This window comes from Lycorma delicatula, chromosome 3 (genome assembly GCF_047948215.1).
Source record: "Lycorma delicatula isolate Av1 chromosome 3, ASM4794821v1, whole genome shotgun sequence".
In the NCBI taxonomy this organism is placed as follows: Eukaryota; Metazoa; Arthropoda; class Insecta; order Hemiptera; family Fulgoridae; genus Lycorma; species Lycorma delicatula.
Genome location: NC_134457.1, coordinates 130,650,637 through 130,672,284, shown reverse-complemented (window position 1 = coordinate 130,672,284; position 21,648 = coordinate 130,650,637). Strand labels below are relative to the sequence as shown.

Below are 21,648 nucleotides of genomic sequence, written 5' to 3'. Positions count from 1 at the left end.
ACCCCAATAGCTATCGTCCTATTTCCTTGACGTGTGCTATGGGAAAAATACTCGAAAAAATTATCAATAATCGACTCGTCTGGGTTTTGGAAAAAGAAAACCTGATATCACCGTATCAAACAGGTTTTCGGCAATATCATTCTACCACTGATCAAATGATCAACTGAGAACGTTATATATAACAGCTTTATCGCAAGGAAGCATTGCGTCGGAGTCTTCTTTGATCTGCAGAAGGCTTTCGATATGACCTGGCGTCATGGTATAATGCTCCAGATACATGAATGGGGCATTCGTGGCAAACTGCCAGTCTTACTGAGCAACTATATGAATGACCGTACTTTCCAAGTACGAGTCAATAATGAATATTCATCTGTAAGAATTTTGGAAAATGGCATACCACAAGGTTCGCCGTTGAGCGGTACCTTGTGTTTACTATCGCCATTAATAAATTGATATTAGCTATTCCAGTAGAAATCAGCAAAAGCGGCTATGTTGATGATTTGGCAATTGTGTATGCCAGCAACAAGACTGCTATGGTGAAGTACAAATTGCAACGAGCTATCAACGCTCTAAATGAAGTTGCAAGGAATAACGGATTCCAATTCTCACCAGAAAAAACGTGCTGTGTACACTTCTGTAGGAAGAGAATTCCTCATCAAAGTCCTGCGTTGACAATTGGTGATAATCCAATACAATAAAAAGATAACGTAAGATATTTAGGACTAGTATTGGATCTAGTATTGTAATCCCTTACGTGGGGATTACATAGACAGGACTTGAGTGATAGATGCAAAAGAACCCTAAACATTATCAAATGTTTATCGAATATTAATTGGAGCTCAGACAAAGAGACATTATTGAGATTGTATAAGGCATTGGTTTAATCGAAACTCGACTACGGATGTATTGTATATTCATCCGCTAGGAAGTCGCATTTAAAAAAGTTAGACGTAATTCATAATAGCGGAATAAGATATGCAACAGGCGCTTTCCGCACAAGTCCGGCGGCTAGTCTGATGTCTGAAGCCGGAATAATGCCACTGCATTATAGAAGAGAGATCCTTTTACTAAGATACGCAGCAAATATATGGGCTTATCCTGCCCATATAAATAATAAACTTTTCAACAACCATCCTATGGCTGCATTATATCAACGTCGTGCTACCTATTCCAGACCAGCCGGAATTAGGTACCACGAACTAAGAAGTAAATACGAAATTGCCATTCCAGATACATTAGCAATTTCTAATAGAAAAATACCGCCATGGCTCTTACCAGCGGTAAATACAAGGTTGGATCTCTCTCAAGGAGAAATAAAAAAGAAACCAGCAGTGATCATCCAACAGGAATTTTTGGCAACCGTCAGCAGTTACGAAGAACATATTAGAATTTATACTGACGGTTCTAAAATCGAACATGGTGTTGGATGCTCCATATATGTAAATGGAGAAGCCCACTTTTGGAAACTGCCAGATGTGGCCAGTGTCTACACGGCAGAACTTACTGCAATTCAGCAAGTTCTTCGCCACACTGAACACTATTGCGAAGAGAGAGTACTAATATGTTCCGATTCTTTAAGTGCATTTGTCGCAATTCGGAACAAGAACATTAAGGATGAAATAATTGCAAACATCCTGTCCATTTTATACGTTCTAAATCAACGAGGACAGCGATGCGTATTTGTATGGACTCCAGGGCATGCTGGTATTACAGGTAATGAGAGCGCAGACGAAGCTGCCAGAAAGGCAACAGTCTGCGATGATTTGTACGCATTTCCTGTAAGAGTGGCAGATGTTAAAAACTGTCTAACTAACGTAGTAAAAAACAAGTGGAATACTGAATGGAAGAGTTTAAATACAAAATTAACTCAATAAAAACTTCTCCATATAAATGGAAAAGCGACTTTAAGTTGACTCGCCGTGAACAAGTAGCGGTGACCAGACTTAGAATCGGTCACACGCGATTGACAAATTCATATTTGTTAACCGGTGAAGAGAGACCAATGTGCGGTGTTTGAAATAAAACACTGACAATCAAGCATTTAATAGAAAAGTGTACCATATATAAGGACCCCAGAAAGAGGTTCCGTTTTAGAAATGATATTACTGCTGATCTGGATAATGGAAATGAAGAAAATATAGTTGCATTTTTACACGCCAGTGGACTTCTTAAAAGTCTATAAAATTAAAATTTAAAGCTGTGATAAAAGAATCTCTAAGCGGTAGTTTTATATATATATAAGGGAGTCTCGAAGCGTGGCTCGTATAGTGACGGGAGGTAGCCCTCTTGCCTAGGCCATCCTGGCTCTTCTGCACTCAAGAGCAGTGAGTCGGGGTGTGTCCAACGATGGCATGGGGGACCCTCAAGGGTAAACTGAGGGCACGAGGCTATGGGTAAGTGCAATGGATGCCTCTAGCCTATTAATAAGGAGGAGTCAACTGCCACGGCACCCTGGCGCTACTGATATACTGCTCAACGGCGGTTCTGGTCGCCCCGAGGGTGCTTAAACAAACTAATAAACGAGACAGGTAGAAGCAGATAATGGTATTGACAAGTTGTAATTTTTAATTCATGGTCTTTTGGGAACCTTATCTCAAATTTTAATATCGGGGCCCTTTACACCCCGTAAGTGTTGTGTTCGTCTTTGTTATTTGGGTTTTAATGTTTTTGTGTGTGTAGTTTTGTGCTTTTAAATAAAATGTAAGGGCCCTTTACACCATTACATATGACGATCCTGATGGTGATACTAATTTCTTTTAAAGAATGTGACGAGGGCTAATGACCTTAGTAGTCGATGCCCGTAAAAATTAATAATAATAAAAAAAAAAAAAAATAATAATAATAATAATAATAAACAATAAAAATAAATCTAACAATAATAATTAGAATAATGACAATATTGGCAACAGTATGCAATAATAATATTACATGTCAATAACAAACAAATAATCATAAATGTTAATAAACAGAGATTGCATACAAATCAGAATTTAGAGTAATTGCCAAAATTTATTTACAGGTAGATAAATAATGAGAACCAGAATTCAGTCCCATTGCCAAAAGATGCTCTACAAATAGAACTACCTCAACAAGTTATGAAATTTAGTACATTATCTCTTTCACTTATAGTCTTACAGTAACTCACCAACATTATTTTTTGTTTACTGGAATTAGTTGTGTTACCTTATCGTATTGAATTTAGTTCTCTTAGAAATTCACTCCTTCACTGACCTCCTCACAGAATATTCTCACTGATTGACATCTTGTGGACTGATTTGCAGACCTCACATCTTGCGGACTGATTTGCAGATCTACATCTTGCAGGGTCACATATCTTGCAAGCTCGCACATCTTGGAGACTCACATATCTTGCAAGCTCACACATCTTGCAGACTCACATATCTTGCAGACTCTCCTTGCAGACTCTCCTTGCAGAACTGACGTCATAAAAACGTCTCTCTAGACTGGTTTGCAGAACTGATTTTTAACTGGTCCTCTTGATTTATACTCCTATCTTCTTTACCTGCCTGACTGAACCTACTCAAAGCATGTAAATGATTGACTGAGTCTTTTCATTCCCATGCATTCCTTAACCTGGTCTGGTAACTCTTCTCATGGAAGAACATCTGTTTATTGTGTGTCAGCGAGCAGTAATACAAAAGACAATTGTTAAACGAACCTGTTACCTTTAGTAAAAGGGTTTCTTTTAGCCCCTTTCTGGATTTCTCCCATTATTATATTTTCTACCATTTTCTTCTTAATTGGCAGGAATCTTTTACTCAGGTTCGTTATAGCAGTCTTGTTACAATATTATTTCTACAATCTTTCTCAACCAACAATTTATTAGTATCAAGTTAGTAAACTGTTTACTATTTTCTGGAAATTTCATAACAAAGTTAATATCAACTTAGACTTATCAACGTTGACTGAACTGGCTTAATGCTAAAATTAGGTAAGAGTTACTCATTAATAGTGAAGTCCAAAATCTTTGATAATAGGCTTATTTCCTGTTCCAAATGGTTCAAATGCTTGGTATGTCAATTCAAACTAAAAATTATTGGCTTGTAAATTTTGAATGAAGCAAACCAAAATCTAGAAAATTTGAAATTTGCATCTTACTTAAACGTTTATAACTTGTTATCCAGACTAGGCAAAGTGAAAATAACAATTTTAAAATTTTAAGTTTGGTAAGTTTAATTTCATTATGTACAGTAGATAAGTAAGTTTTCTTTTGAAAAAAATATATTTAAAAAAAATATATATACTTTGTAAAGGTAACCTGTGATTTTTAAAAATATATTCTCAACCGCCACATTTTTTCTCAAATTTAGAAATTACAGTTTATTTCTGAAACTTAGTCTGACTCTCATTTTTCTGCACGATAAATAAACCATACCTTATTCTAGTTGAGGAGATATATATGTATAATTGATTTTTTTCTTTTGCAGTAATAATACTTGTAATTAATCTAACAAAATTAGAGATTCTGGCCATGAATTTTGCATAAAACTTATACATCACACACTTATAAATTCTAAAAAATTGGATGGAAGATTCATCATCCCCATTTTGAAAATAGCAGTGAAATCATATAAAATCTAATTACCACCTTATCAGATGACAAAAATTAAATGTAATTTTTTTCACATGTATATTATTAGTGTTGAAATTTTCAATAATAAAATTTAATTTTTTCTGAATTTTGTATATTTGTGCCAACATTTTTAAGTTAGTACGTTCCTATCCAAGTTTGATTAGTATCTTACACGTGTTTGCATTAAATACAAAAGGGCATAAAACATAGTAAAAAAGTTATTTTTTCATAAGAAGCTCTTCTGTGTTCTACTTTAGAAAGAATTATTTGAACAAGTTATCTGACTTTTATACAGATGTTACAACTAAAATGTGTTATTACACTTTGAAACCCATTATTTAACATGAGGTTAAAGATCAATTCCAAATATTTATTCACAAATTAATAAAATTACAGTGAGCATAAATTTTTATATATATATATATATAAAGTGCTAAGGATATTTCTTAATGGTTGCATAAATTGCAAAGTAAATATTACAAAAGATAAAAGAAGAATGGAAGCAGAAAATAACACAAATCCTGGCAGTATTTAGAGTGCTATTTAGAAAGTCCTATGTTTACGTAGGACCTAAAGTATGATTATATTAAACAAAAAAATAAAACTTATAACTATTGAAAGTAAATAAATGGGTTGCTGATTATTTAAGATACTAGCTCTATTATCTCAAAATTAGAAAAATTCAATTAAACTTAAAAATCAATCAACAAAATCAATGTTACAAGGAAAATTAAATTCAAAATGTTTAGCTGTTAGGCTAATTAAAAACTCAAAACCACACACTGCCAAATGTCAGTGTATAAAATTTGTAACATAGAACTATTAGATATTACCCTACTAAGGATAGAATTATTATAATTAGAGTGGATATAAAAATATAAGCTATAACTGTGTTAAAAATTCAGAAACTATAGCACTGATATTGCTACAGAATAAGAATATGAACATTTTGTAAAAATATTTTGAATATATTTATTATGTGTGTGTGCCCGCACGTGCATGTGTGGGCGCTCGCGCACAAACCCGGTTACATCCCAATGGCTTGTGGAGGAATCTGCCTATATGTGCCTAGAGTTCTTAATTGCCCTGTCTATAAGTTTAAGAGGTTAAAATAATAGAAAAAGTCAAGTGCTGTGAAGCGAGGAAAATTGTGCAAGGCAGAACGCCAAGGATTGCATCCTATGCACAGGTTGCAGGAGCTCCTGCAGTTCCACTTAAACCAGAAGACTTAGTTTCTAGACTGGCACCAGCTTTGACTAGCATGATCAAGTGCATAATCAACGAAGAATTGAAGAGTGAACCATCACAAAAAAATAGTCCACAACCAATATAAAAAGCTGACAGGACAATTGTCAGCTTATTGTCAGCGTTCCCTTCATGCGCTTTTTTCACATACAAACACACGCGCGTGCGCGTGCACGTGCACACACACACACACACACACAAACAAACAACTTAATATAAAATAATTATAATTTTATTTAAATATAATATTTTTTGTTTATTTAATTCAATGGTACTAAATAAAGCGCACGTGCATACCATATTCATGCGGATGTGGTGATACTGGCGGCAACTTTAAATACTTTTTTACACTTTAAATATTATTCATCTATTTAATTCTACCACTCACCTGTGATGTCACAACATAGCAAACGACTACACAGCTGTAAGTCAGTATTACACTAGCGCTCCTTGTGGCGAGAGGGGGTACTATTGAGGTATTATACTTAGCCGCTAGTTAGTTATCTAGATCATTTTTTGTGGTGGGGGATGCGATTTTGCAAAAACGTTTTTGCAAATATTTTTTTTAATTATTAGCAAATGTGCCTAAGAAAAATAAGTCCTTTATTAGGCAAAAGCTCAACATGATGACCTTCATGTACAGGTGACCTTGCTGTACAGCCTCACCCCTTGATCTTTTAAGTTAAAAATTTAATGGCATCAATGCCTCATACATAGATCAAGTTTGGTCAAAATCAGTCCAGTAGTTCTGGAGATATAAGGAGTGTGACACTGAGAATACACACACATACATACGAACATCCGGAAAATTTCCATCCGGTTTTTTGGGTTCGTTAGGTGTCAAAACGTCAAGATCTAGTGAAAACCGCATATGCCCAAATTGGAAAGGTTACAATACTTTCCTTTCTAAAGTATGTCTACTACAGCGCTAGACAGGAAAGTAAAAGAAAGCAGTTGTCTTTAAATCAAAAATCATTAAAGAAACTTTGACCATTCAAAAGGTGAAAAAATGTGAAGCAAACTGCTAAAGAAGTCTGAATGGGATATATCGACAGTATTGTATTGACAGGCACTGTAAAGCCTGATGTAACAGTGGTAGAAGAAAAGGATTTTGAAATACCAATGATGGAGCCTCCAAAAGTGCAGAGGCCTTTAAATGAAAGGACAAGCACTTCAGCCAGTTCTCGCATTAATTAGGGAGTGCATCGCATCTTGAATCAGATGTATTGCTGACCCCACCGTCTGAGCTGTATCAGATACCAGGACCTAGAAATCCTCCATAATTTACTGCGAAGGATCAGAAGATTCCATCTTGGAGGCCTAGGATACCTTCGAATTCAACATTGACACCTTCAGGAAGATGGAAAAAATAAGAAAGAAAGGATGGCCTGAGGGTAAACCTAGGCAATAAGAAATAAGAGATTATGACAAATTTAATGAAATATAAGTTTTTAATAACTACATGACTTGTAGTAGTTTTGATAGAATTGACAAAGTTTCAATAGAAAATGTTTTGTATTTTTAATAAGGCAAGGGCCCTTTATAGCCTTGTCATGTTGTGTTTAGGGTTTTTAATAACCTTTTGACAAGTGTATTATTAGATGATCTGTTTTTGACAAAACTAGTCAGCTGACTATGTTGCAAGTGGTTATTCAGAAAAGGGTAAGAAATTTTTTGTTTTTTGGTGTGAAAAGGGATTAATGACCAAAATAGTCGATGCCCCTGAAACCTCAAATAATGATAATTTATATTACAATGAGGAGAAAGTGCTTCTCGCTCAGATTCCATAAGGGCAATCATTTCTTTAAGGAATGAGTTCATACATGATGCAATTGTTCAAGACATATATATATATATTTAACCTCTGGGACCACCATTAGGTAATGCTTCAGAGGCTGAGATGAATGATTTATAGCATGTGTGAAAATGTCATGCCTCACCAGGATGTTCAAGACATATTAACAAGAATTAAAAATCTCAAAGTAAACTATAAACAATGCACCTTGATACGGACACCCGACCACAACGTTACTCTTGGTAATGAAGCAGCTGATAAAGAAGCCAAATAAGTGGTAAACAGCAATGAAGTTGACTTAAGTTTGACTGGGTGACCTTAAAATCTATGTCATACAAGTCATAAGAAAAAAAATGGGTAAGGTGTGGTGGGGTGTACTTACAACAAAGCTTAATTCCATTAAGAATACCCCACTTCCCATTAAAACAAAAAATGCTTGTCCTATATGCTAGCAAGAGAACAGAGACCAATATATGAAAGCCGTGGCACATACTTCACAGTAATAACAGAATATTATAATAGAAGAGTGCACATTATATAGAGACCTCAGAATTAAGCAAAAACTAACCAGAAATTTTGTATTTGATTTATCATATAATGAAAAAGAGAAAAGAAAATGATCAAGTTTCTTAGGATAAGCGGTTTGTTGAAGCGACTTTGATTCTTTAAACATGTTTACTTATTGATGTTACTTTTACCTATGTTTTGTGGTTTCTCTTCTTTTGTGTTTTCTCTTGTTTGAAAACTTACCAAGATGCAAGTAAACATCCTTCAGTTAGAAATTAAACATATTAAAAAAATGACAAATTTTTTTAATTTTAATCAACATATTTTATAATTAGTTATACAGTAAAGTTAGTTCAGTTATTACAGAATGATTGTTGATCAAATACATAAATGTAGTAGTCAAGTTGCAACAGAGGCTCCACTTTAATTGTTTAATATGGAACTAATTTTTGTGTTTGTTAAATAAACCATTCAGTATCAAAGTTTAAATTAATCAAATTTATCATGAGTAATAAATTCAAAGATATAGATTGGTCAAAAAACAAAAGGGAATGGTAAAATAATCAAAATTTAAACTGGAAGACCATTTTTATTATTAAACAATCTTTCCCAGTAAAAAAGAAATTTTAAAAGCTGAAAAAATGATAAAGATACTACAGTAATAATGAATTAATTAACAATAATTTTGAATCATTACAAAAAGTAGTATTTCTACCAGTTATAAAATAAAAATAAATTTACTAAAACATCTGCAGTATTGTTTCTAACAGTCACAGCCAAAAATTAAAGAGAAACTAAATCACTGAATATCTCAACATAAATTGGTCAATTGAGAAATCTGAGTACAGATTGGGTAATCTGAATTAGGTGTAATTATAGTTTAGATAGTTTTTAAGCAGATCTAGCGCAGGATTGATTTTGAATATTCATATTATTAGATTTAGAGAAGAATTATTTTGAGTATATTAAAAATGAATCCTATTCTAAATCAAATTATTTGATTTTTGTACAACAGTTATAAAAAATAACATAACTATAAATGACCTTTCTTTTATTCTTATTATAATCCAAAATAACTATATGCTATATCAAATTGCATTGCTATAATTCTGCTGTCAAATTAAAAGTAACCAATTAAATATTTATCACTTACTTTTTCTACTATAACATTTGACTGACGCTCTTGTTCTGTGCTAGATAGAGAGGATATTGTTTTCTTCATTTCTTCTCGAATTTTTGCTTTCATAGCTCTAACAGAGGTATTCATGATCGGTGAATTTTCTAAAAAAAAGCAGATTAAAAAATTAGCTCATTTTTTACTACAGACTTATAAAAAGTAAAAAAATGTAAATACATGATGAAAATATAAAACAAAATTATTGTTATTTTGAGATAAATATTATTGTTAAGCACACTGTTAAATTCAGTTCAGTCATATTTAGCACTTATAAGCTTACGTATCTTAAAATAAGACTTTTGTGCAGATTTTATTTCAAATAAACAAATTTTAATAATTCTTACACTCTTTTAAGAAACATTTTTAAGTAAACATTACAAAAATATCCTGTTGTTTCATTTATTTTTCTGGTTATTTTTTTGTAAAAAGTTGGCGTTTGACCAACAAAAAGTTTTCAGTACTAAATTTTTATGCCAGGCATAAATGTTATTTTGTACAGTTTCTGAATGTTTTTTTCATTACAGATCCAATTTCAGTATCACTATTCTGATACAGAAAAAGAAGTTTATTTCATGTAGTGATCTGAAAACAAACAGAAAGGATTTTCAGCCCAAAGCTGAAATCATAGAATTTTTAAAATATTTGAGAGAGAGAGAGAGAGAGATGAGTGAGCAACAATTTTCTAACGCAAGAATTCAGAAAGTCATACTTTAATTTTGCAATTGTCAGCATCTGTACTAGAAAAAATTGGATTTCATTGAGCAGTTAACTTAGTTACTTACAACAACTTACTTTAAGGTATTTTAGGAGAACATATACAACATAAAAGACCCATTAAGTCACTGCTCACTCCTGCTCACTTTATTCTTCATTCCCCAGCCTACTTGCTTTACTTTATTGAGTAAATTGACAACTCCCACTTCCTTAAACTTCAATCACTTTCTTTCATTATATAGGAGCAAATAGTTTGATCTTTTCATCATCATCATCATATGATGGTTATTTTCCCTTTGGTAGGTCTCTACACTATGTCCATTTCCATATTCCTCTACTCCCAGCTAAATTTTAAAATACTGATAGCTCCCATTTCCTTTTAGATCATTTATAATCTTTACCCTTTTTCAAACTTTATTTTTTCCACCCATTTGTGATTTACGAGTCAAAGATGTTATTATATAACATATAATTACTACCAACAATCAAACATATTGCAAAAACCATTTTTTTCACATCCTTGCTTAGGAATTCAACTGGTAGATTGTACCCAATCAGTTAATAACCCTATTTACAACCTCATAAGTTTCCATAGTTTCAAAGTACTATGTAGCTAGCTAGCCGGCCAAACTTCATCATACTGAGGACATAATAACTACTTTTGTACAGAGTCTGAGGTGTAACTGATTGTTAAAAATCGTTCTTTTCAATTGCTAGTACAGATCTCACTTTGCTTGTGAAATGCTGAAAAAAAACTAAAAATTACATAACAGCACTCTAGAATTATTAATGGTAGCGAGTACTAAAAGATTTTTTGCATAAAATATAAACATTTTATTGTGAAGTCAGAATACACATTCAACATTGGGTACAAATTTATGTAGAATTGGCAAATTTAATGATAATTTAACAGGCATTCAATTTAGTCAAATACTTCATGAACAAACACAGGGAAAAATAACTGTAAACTCTGTGCACAAAGTAGAAAAAAAAAACAATTTATGTAAAACCTTAGAAAAAATAGTTTAAATAATTGATGGATTAAGCCGTTACTTGATGAAAATACAAAATAACAAAAAAAAAATAAATAAATAGGTTATTTGATTTTCAAAAAATTATTTAAAAATTCACAATAGCTCTTTCAGTAAACAGCACCTTCCTCAGGTGTTATAAACAGAATATTATTTAATATTTTAATATATTAAATATTGACTTGAGGAAGGTTTTATTAACCAAAGCAGCTGTTGTGATTATTTAAATAATTTTGTGAAAATCAAATAAGATATTTATTTTCTTTTGTTAAAAATAATTTACAAACCTACATAATTTGAGAATCAAAATACAAGACATCTAATATGTAATTGAACCAAATCCCATAATTATTAATAGATACAATGTACTCAAACATAATCCATTTCTGTATGCAGAGGTACAATATTCCTCTGCTGAGTTAAAACTATTTTTTAATAAAACAAATTCAAAATAGAGGGCTGCATTAAATTACTACTTTATTACTATATGCGCAGCCGTTCTTGTTGTTGCGATATATAAAGCATCTGATTCTTTAGAGATAACTATTAGTTATATTACAACTACTTACTTACAGTACATTAACTATAATTGTTAGAAATTATTTTAATACCTAATATTCAAAACATAGATGAATTAACAATCACCAAAAATTTACAGAATTTCTTTAACATTTTTAGTTTTTATTTAAGAAAATAATCAACTATTAATAATATTTGAATGAGCACTTATTTATTTTGATGATTTATTACCCCCTTTTTTCAGTTTCATTTAACGTTAAAACTTTGCTGGCATTAGTGGTAAATACATATTTAGTACTAGTAGTATTAAATATATAACGCACAACATACTTTACAAACTACCTCATATAATACATGTATACCTTAATACATGTATAAAAATATTAATTACAACATGAAAACTGTACATGTAATTTATTAAACATGAGATCTGGCACATTTGTAAAATATGGAGCTTAAAAACAGACTAAATACAAAAAAATAATAAAATAAAAACAATATATCACATAATAAATGTGATGTGTTCAATTTTTTCATTTGACTAATACTAAATGGGTTTACTAACAATTTTTGTTAGTAACAAGTGGAATTAAATGGAGCCAGTAAAGTTTCTGACAACAGCAGCCAGAGAACTTCACTGAAGAATGAGTTGTATAACTGGTTCCAAAAGCATGCTGTTTGAAAAAGATGTTTTGAAAAACTTATTTGAATCTTAATTTGAAATCTGTTAATAATAGGTGTTATTAATCATAGTATTAAATTTTAATACCTGCACTCATTTCTGCAAATGACAAAAAGAGAAATAAAAAATATTTGTTTAATATTATATCACTTAAAAATACATACATATATATTTTTTATATTTAAACGATCGACAGCTAATAACGAATGAATTAAAAATGTAGGCCAGTAGGCTTACACTGGTCACCACTTTTTACAAGTAAACGTCATAGTAGATTAAAAAACGGAGATGTTTGTAATGCATGAAATATTTATAAAAAAATATTTTGTATATTATTGACCGTATCATAGCGCATTCTATCGACATTAAATAAAACTTTTGGACTACTGCAACGTACCTATTTTTCTAATAACAGTACGTTTTAATTCATGCGAATTTATTTGAAATTTTAAACAATCGTGAAGTATCGTTTAATAGCCTCAAATTTTAATATACCAAGCGAGAGATAAAATTATCTTTAAACTATACTCACCAAAAGAAATCCTTTGTTAAAGAAGTATGACGCAAGGCAACCTGTTTACTGCGCAGTCGTTACAGCGGCGCGTATGGAGTTTGCTCAATGTTGTGGCAGCACAGTCGGTTTGAGACACCGTCCTGAGGGATTGAGGTTATATTTCGTTTTACAGCGTTTTCATCGCGTAACATTTCAAAAAAGTTTTGAGTGTCGTCTCCGTACATGAATTTAGTGTAAAGTGTACATTTTGTGCTCAATATGTATAAATTAAAGGATTAAAATACCAAAGGTTTGTTTTCATTAGATTATTTATCATTAATGGTAGCTTTGAAACTTTTAATCACATGGCCTGTTATAAACAAAGTTGGCAGATTATATAATTTACTGTGTTGGAATCTACAAAGGAAAAGTGTTGAATAAACTATCACATTTTTTCCAGTCTTGTAGAATTAAGATATAATGTATTTATTTTTGTGTAGTCCACTGCAACAGTTTTTATCGGCAGATAAAATATCATTTTGTTCTTTTATGTAGATTATTTGTCACTGAATAGATAATTCAAATTTATACTGCCGTTCTATCCATGTTAGATGTAACTGCTGAACATTGTGGTAGTTTGGTTCACGTTGTATTGGTTCGTGTTGATGCATTTGATTGGCGATTCATTATATCAGGAGCAGGCAGTAACTACTGTTGAAGTTGGCAAAAGATTAAAACAATAAATTCAGTTAAGATTTTGGTTTAGTCTTCAAAATTGTTTTATTTTACTACATGACTTGATTTCACTTTTATCGCTCGAAACTTAAGTAGGTATTTTGGTTTCATTGCTGTCAATTACGTTGGACTGGAAGTATAGTGAAATTTTTTCTGATTGCATTTGGGCTTGAATTTATGAAGAAATTGTAAGAGTTAAATATGTAGACTTCACATGAGTCAGTACCATAACATTTAATTCTTTTTAAGATTTGTGTTTGTAAGGTGTACGTTTCGATGATAGTGCTTTATTTCTGCGAAACCCTAATGAAATTTGTTCTACTTAACAAAATGTTTTACATAATTTATTAACATATACAAATACGTATTACGTGTATATTAAAATGATTTTCTATGCCTTAATTTAATATAACATTTTTAAAAAAAGCATTTTCCCTTTATATGAAGATTTAATCTTTTAAAAACTGATTTACCATTGTTTTTATCAAATTTTAAGCAATTGCAGATACATCTGTTGTTGACTGTACATTTTAAAATTATTTTGAAAATTTACAAAAATATATGGTATATAAATTTATATTTCAAGATGAAAAAAATCGTTGGCTTTACAATTTTTCGTTTTCTAAAACCGGTTTCAGTTGTGTTAATCCAATTCGTTTGTTTTACAAAATAAAATAAATTACATAGTTACGTTACGAAGATTAAAAAAAAGTATAGTCATTAATGTTGAGAAATTTTATTTTTAACAGATTATCGGTTCTTCGTTCTCGTGGCTATTTTGACATTGTTTTGTTAAGCTTCAGTTATAAACTAAATCTGGAATTGATGTGTGTAGTCGTAATGGTGCTGAGGTTATTTAACCGCTTTCCTAGGGTGTACTTTTATATTTCTAGTACTTATAAAATTCCAGTGATTAGTTTTACGATAGTTTACATGTCTGAAACAACTGTAACTGGCAGAATGTCATTGTAGTAGGTTTGTATAACTGTGCTAATGGAGCCTAATATGAGTTTCAAAATGCTTTATTAAATTTAATATTATTTTATTCTATCACCACGTTTATTAATATCAATTATAAGTGAGTCACAATTTGCCTATTGCGATAATTCGTTTTCTATTTATGCCAACGGCTTAAATTAGCGATTCTATTGTCTTTTTTATCGTAAACTTAAATTATAATTCGTACTGAATTAAATCTTTGTCAAGCTTTCTTAGCTTGGAGCCGTTTATTTTCTTAATTAGTTCATAACAACAAATAAATTCAAAAAATGGTATTAATTTAAATTTTTACTGAGGGAGGTAGCATATATAATGGTCAGAAAGAAATATTTTTATCCTTCCCTAGATTTTTCTTGTTTATTAACTATTACGCATCTATTATTTAATTTTTAATTTAGGTAACTATTTATAAATCAAAAAAGACTCATAGAAATAGGACTTCAAAGCAGAAAGTATAAATAAAAACAACCTTGTAATTTATTGACAGATAGTAAACAAGTGATAAACCGTTAATCATATTTTCTAAAATTTGTTTTATCTTTGAGGCTTTGAGTTTTACCGATTTGAGGCTTTTAAATAAATTAGAACATTACCGTAAAATTAGATTTTATTTTTTATTGTTACTTTTAATCTTTTTTCTTTATTCTTTATTAATCTCCGACCTTTGCATCCGAGTCTAATATCAGTTTATTTTTCTTTTCGATATTATATTATATGTATACCGAAAAGTATAAAGTCAGAATTGATTTCAGTTTCACCTTATTTTTTGGCATATAATTAATTATTAGTATTTTGCTCAAAATTAGTATAAAAATATTAAATAAGAATTTATTGTCCTAAAACCGTTACAGAATACATTAAAAAATAACAATGTAATATTAAATTTTGGAAGCACCAATCGCATTTTATTTAATTTATCTTTTTTCGTTAATCGCGTGGAAATTAAGAGCGAATTGAATGTATAATTCGATTTTTACTAACCTTAAATACAATATATATATATATATTTTTTTTTTATTTTCTGTTTTCTATAAAATTACAAACAGTAAAATCTTTTATTTATTTATAAAAGGTCTTTTGTTCATTGCGGGAGGATTTCATTGGAGTATTTTTTAACCGTAAAATTATTGTTAAAGCCTACCAAATTATTTTTTTTGTAGACTTTTTAAGTGGTTGGATATCCTAGTAAAGTCAGTTATTTTTACACGGAGGTGAATTCTAGATCGTGGATACCGGTGTTCTTTGGTGATTGGGTTTCAAACCACACATCTCAAGAATGGTCAAACTGAGACTGTACAACCCCACTTCACTTACACTCATACATATCATCCTCATACAACCTCTGAAGTATTAACGGTAATTACCAGTGGTTAAACAGGAGAAAGAAAGTGGTGGGACATTTATAATATTTTTCCTTTTACCTGAGTTATATCTTTAAAAAAAAACTTGAGTTTCCCTTTCCATTTACGACTCTAATTATGTACCCTATTTTCTACCAAGAATGCTATTATAGAAACTTAGATCGAGAAATGTTTTAAACTAATTTTTATGAATAATGCGTACTGATAATAAACGAATTAAAAATAAAAATGCATATAAATCAGCGGTAAATCTAGAGGAGTAAATTTAGAAGGCAAGCTCATTCATTTTATGATTATCTACAGGACTATTCGCTATATGAGAGGCAGCGAAAATACTGGCAATCGATATATAAGATAATTGTTATTTATTTATTTATTGGAAAATTTACCATAGAACAAATCGTACCCTTCATAGTACGTCGCTTCTTCGGATATACGAAATTGAAGCTAAGTTTTTCATTTAAATTACATTTACACATTTTTTTTTTTTAAATGAAAAGTACATAAAATTTTATTTCATTAAAAACTTCTGATATTTTTTCTTATTTTTTTTGTTTTTTATTGAATTATTATTCCTCGTAAAAGTTTTTTTACAATGAGAGGTTAGTAATTATTAATAAATTATTATATTTAAAACAAAAGGAGATGAATTCTGATTCGAACCGATGTTTCTTCCCCCAAAATGTTTCATTAATTACAATTTTATTTCGCTATAACTCTGGAACCATTGAAAATAAGTACCACTTATGATATATCGTTGAAAAGCTCTCAATGAGGGCTGCTTGTTACTGCATTTAAGAAAAAGTCCAAAATCCAAATTTTTTGGACCATTCGTTTGTAATCAAAAGGGGAGGTGCACAACTAGATGTTCTCCTAAATCCAAAATCTAAAATTTCATCATCATACGACTAATAGTTTTTGAGGAAATGCGAGATACATACGTACGTAGAGACGTCACGCCGAAAGTTGTCAAAATGGATATTACCGTTGAAATCTGGAAACCGAAGTTTTTTGCGATCACAGTACTTCCTTTAAGTGTTATTTTGTACATTTTTCACAGAAAAGATTAATGAATCTTTTTTTCTATAACTTTTTTTTTACGAACAGTACAAAGGCAGTTATACGACACTTAATATAAGTAACGAAAATGTGTACAATGCATTGTTTCTCTTTAAAATAAATACTTTATTTTGTTGCCTTACACTATCCCATTTTTTCTTACGACGGTGACGCATGTAAGCTGTTCAGATACAAAAGACATTAATGAGTTGCTTTATCAGAAAATAATCATGTTTACTATTCTATTAGTTACAGTAATGAAGATGTCACTTAAAAAGCTAAATATATCTATCACCCTTTTAGATGGATTTAACATGCCAATGTGCGTGCGACAGTATTTTTTAGCACAGTAGAGCATACAGCCAGAAACCACTTCACTCCTTATTTTCCCTAGTAAGGTTTCTTGTTACCGGGCAAATTATTTTACCAATTTTTATAGTATTTACTTCTTATATTCAAAGGTCGCCTATAATCTTTGCGTAAAAACAACGCATAAAAACAAACGGAATTTATAAAAGTATTAATCTATTATTGATCTAAATAGTCATCTATTTTATTGATAATTTATAAATTTTTTCATCTATTTTGGAATAAAAAATGAATTTTTACATTCATATTGACTAACTGTATGGTAGGATTAAAAAAATAATACAAATTAAATTGGTATTATGTATACTTATATTCGTCTGTATAAATAGAAAAAATAATTACAAAATTAAAATTTAATGCGTGAATGAGATTAATTAACAAAAAAATTAAAATTGAAGATAATTATGCTTATCGGTACATTAAACTATTCGTTAAAAAAATGAATAATAAAAATAATAATTTAATTCTGGTTCATAGGTCGCAACATAATGGTAAAGATAAGTTATAATTAAAGTGAATTTGGTATCATTCTTGTGTATATTTGATTATAAATATCTTGTTTATGAAGTAAATTATATTCAATAATTTTATTTAATATTTAAATAAAATTTAAACGTTTATACTAACTACTTTTAAATTTATTTCTTTAATATAAATTATAAATTTTTATCTTAAATAAAACTATGGAGCCCTCCCTATATGTATATTATCGTAAAATAATTAAACGCTACGAAAGTTATGTATTAACAGTAAGATGCGTCCAAACGTATCACCGTTTCTAAGCTTTTGTCATTTTACAACGGTTTTAAAATTCTCCTAGTAACTTTAATATTTCGTGTAAAATCAGTCGAATTGTTATGTATACGTTAAAATTTGATTCGATTGTTCAATCATCATCAGTCATCCGTTGAAAAGCTTCTATTGTATAAAGTGTCGTTAAACACATTAAATAAAAAGGATAACAAAGATTAATACTTAATTGAGTATAATTAGTTCTGAATTTTTAGTATTAGTAAATGGATTTATGTTAAATATGTTGACACTTAAAAAAAAAATTGAATTTCAAGAGGACATTCACGTCACTTTAAATTATTGGCTATCGCTTCTAGAATCGATTTTTCAGTTTCTTTTGATCAGCGACTGTCATAACTTTTTTAGATTCTTCTTTATTTTAAAACTTTTATACAAAAGCTTCCGTTTTTCTATTTTGTTTACAGTTGTACGATTATTCCATTTCTGTGATCATACATTTTTGTAGCAGTTTATAAAATTAAATTGCTTCAGATAAAATATATTGTTAATTCTTTGTATCATTCGGGAAATTTAACTATAAGAAAAATTAAACGATTATTTTCGCGATTATTTGTGGTTAAAATCTTCCTATTTGAGATCTATGTTTCATAATTAATATGCTCTTCACTTACAATATGCTCTTCATATACACTTCATAATTAAACGCAATACATAATTTATTTGAGTTTTTTATTAGTAATTTAGATTTATTTTAGTTATTAGTGGAAAAGGAAAAATATTGAAAATGTAAGACAAAAGATTAGGTGAACATTTTAAAAAATTGGTAGTAATAAAGTAATTGCTGTAAACAGAAAAAATCCATTGTTAGTAATATTTTCTGCAGTACAAATAAATATTGCGGTTAGTATCACACATAAAGTCTGCTTAAAAATTCTATTCTTGATTAATTCTTACGCGAATTTTTCCTATAACATTTTTTAAGGTTATTGGTACAAGTTTTTACTAGACCGCATACCAGGATTTAGATGATATATATACGGAGTACAAAGAAAAAAAATTAAATACAATTTCAGGGAGGGAGCAGACAGATTTGGGGTTGATAACAATGACTGCCTGTAGATAGTTTTCTACCATTTTACTGGACAGTATTGAATTAAACATGTTAAAAGGATTTACTGGAAATTGTATATGTGAAGCGTTTTGAAAGGATTACTAAGATCAAAATGTCCGTTAGTATGCAGTATCTATTGAATTATATATATTCTGTATTACAAATTTTCTAACTCGAAATCAGTTTTAACTAACAAAAGGACGAAAATGTTGTATATGGGTTTTTGTTTCGCTACAAGAAGGTATTCGTGTGCTAATATGTTTTTTGATTTTCAAAAGCATCGTTTTCTTTACGCAAGTTTTATTTTCCATTTTTATCAATTTATCAAAAAAGAAGAATTTATGACAGTTTCTTCAGTGATTTTAAGTGGTGTCTACCTCAGTATTTTCATAAGTAAAAGTAAAAAATTATGAAAAACGCTTGTAATTGCCATTTTTATAACGTGTTCAAAAAATGACCATATCGTAGTGGATGTTTATCGAACCATTTATAAAGCTAATAGTGTTAAATCATCAATCATCTGTTTATCAGATTCTATTAAAAGATTACGATTGACTATTAAATTTTATTAATTAAAGAAAATATTTGAATTTTTGTTATCATTATTAGTAAAAAAAAAATGAACTCATTTAAACAACTTTAAAAAAAATATATATGGACTGACAGTAACCATGAATTGATTTATATTCTGTAATTTCTTTAAAGTAAATGTTTATTGATTGTAACTGTTATTTGAACAGTAAATAAATAAAATAAGAAATTTAAATAAAACCTACGTACCTAATATTTAGAGAGATATTTAATGTGTACAATATCCAAGATAAAACAGTAGAATTGTTTATAAACGTCTGCCTCTGTTTAGCCTCTGGAACCATCGTAAGGTATTACTTCAGAAGATGAATATAGTTTTGTGCAGTCTCAGGTCGACCACTGCTTAGACATGTGTTATTTGAAACCCAACCACTTAAGAACAGCGGTATCCACGATTTAGTATTCAAATCCCTATAAAAGTAACTGCCTTTACTAGGATTTGAACCTTAGAACTCTCGACTTCGAAATCAGCTGATTTACGATGACGATTTAACCACTAGATCAGCCCGGTGGGCTTTATAAACATCCTTTAGCTTTTAAAATATTTTCATCGTCATTTGTGCATTGTCACAATGTATACCTTATTTTCTCCCCACATAAATAAACTTCAGAATGTTTTGAATATATTAATAATTTTCATGATTTTTGAGGACTAAATTTTAAAATTTCTTGTGTAAAATCGTTAATTAATGTGTATAACACATTTTGCTACAATTACAGGAGATAGAGTGATGAATTTTTCTAAAAAATAAAAGGTATGGATGAAATTACCTGATATTTGATCCAAACACCATGTTTGGAATTTGAATTTTTTCTTTTGAATAATATTATAATTTTTGTGGAACGTCAGTTTGGCGTAGCGGTTAGTTGGCTTCTAGATTAACCAACTGGTCACGGATTTGATTTCGGCTAGAGTCTGATAGCTTTCACTTACCGTTTTATCCATCTCATCTTCCTATTTAAAAATATATGTTCGTATATGTAAATACTAAAAATGGGGTTTAAATGGAGCTTGGATCCAAAAAGATATTAATAATATTTTTTTACATCTTATTTTTATTTATTTTTTCTAAAAATATAAATTCACTTTTCTCAGTGAAGTAGTGTAGAAAAAATAAATATTAATTAAATGCATTATTCGATTTTACAAAATTATATAATCGTTTAAATTAATGTCAGCCGTTAGCCGAACTACAACAGTGTAAATCTCATCAATTATAAACAACCTTGTGTGGTTGTTGGCAATTTGACGTGTAAATCGTTCATGAAAATAGTATAGCATTTCTAAAAATAATTAAAAATTCTCGGTCAAATTTACTATGTAAATTCATGACCTTAGTTTTCCATTGTTTTTTTGACCGAGTCAAGCGTACTGTTACTTTTTTTTATACTAAGTCCGTTGAAATGCAGATATTATTAAGTTCTTGCAAGTGACACTGTTCGCTTCGATTATTTGAGGGGCTGTGTATTCCCATCTTATTTCTACGAGAAAGTTACTGTAAGCAGTGTCACTTGTGTATTAGGTGCTTTATTTGCATTAGAGCCTTAAGGAACACTGAGACAAAAAAATTAATTAACTAGTTTCAGTGGGAAACAACATATATTATATACACTGTTTTACTTATTACGGAAAAGAAAATGTTTAGATTTTATTTTTTATTCTGTAAAATTAATGAAAAGTGAAACTAGTCTGGACGTATTTTATGTGTTTCTGTCTTTAAACTCTGTGTGAAGCGAATAAATCAACGTGTGTTGAAATTCAATAGCTGATTTACATTTATTTAGCATTAAAAAAAAATCACTCCGTTACATGGAAAATTTTATTATTGAATTTTTAATCTGCCCTTAGGTACTTACTATTTATACTCTTCACGAAAATTTCCGGAATTAACTACTTAAATGATTTTCCGAAT

General features: G+C 30.0%; 1 protein-coding gene and 1 long non-coding RNA gene across 5 annotated transcripts in view; one reads left to right on the top strand and one right to left on the bottom strand.

Moving 5' to 3' along the window:
- Positions 1–21,648, bottom strand: part of Mthfs (methenyltetrahydrofolate synthetase) — a 281,274-nt gene that overhangs the window by 32,972 nt on the left and 226,654 nt on the right. For 2 of the 4 annotated variants that reach the window (XM_075360574.1, XM_075360572.1), the window contains exon 3: positions 9,295–9,422. In XM_075360574.1, the coding sequence (XP_075216689.1) occupies positions 9,295–9,422 (128 nt within the window). Of the gene's footprint in view, positions 1–9,294; positions 9,423–12,351; positions 12,484–16,797; positions 16,955–21,648 lie in introns of those variants that run through there. The other 2 variants (XM_075360573.1, XM_075360575.1) reach the window with 2 other exon arrangements.
- Positions 12,854–21,648, top strand: part of LOC142322001 (uncharacterized) — a 127,696-nt gene continuing 118,901 nt past the window's right edge. Inside the window, exon 1 of the long non-coding RNA XR_012755756.1 lies at positions 12,854–13,067. This is a non-coding gene — a long non-coding RNA (uncharacterized LOC142322001). The remainder of the gene's footprint in view (positions 13,068–21,648) is intronic.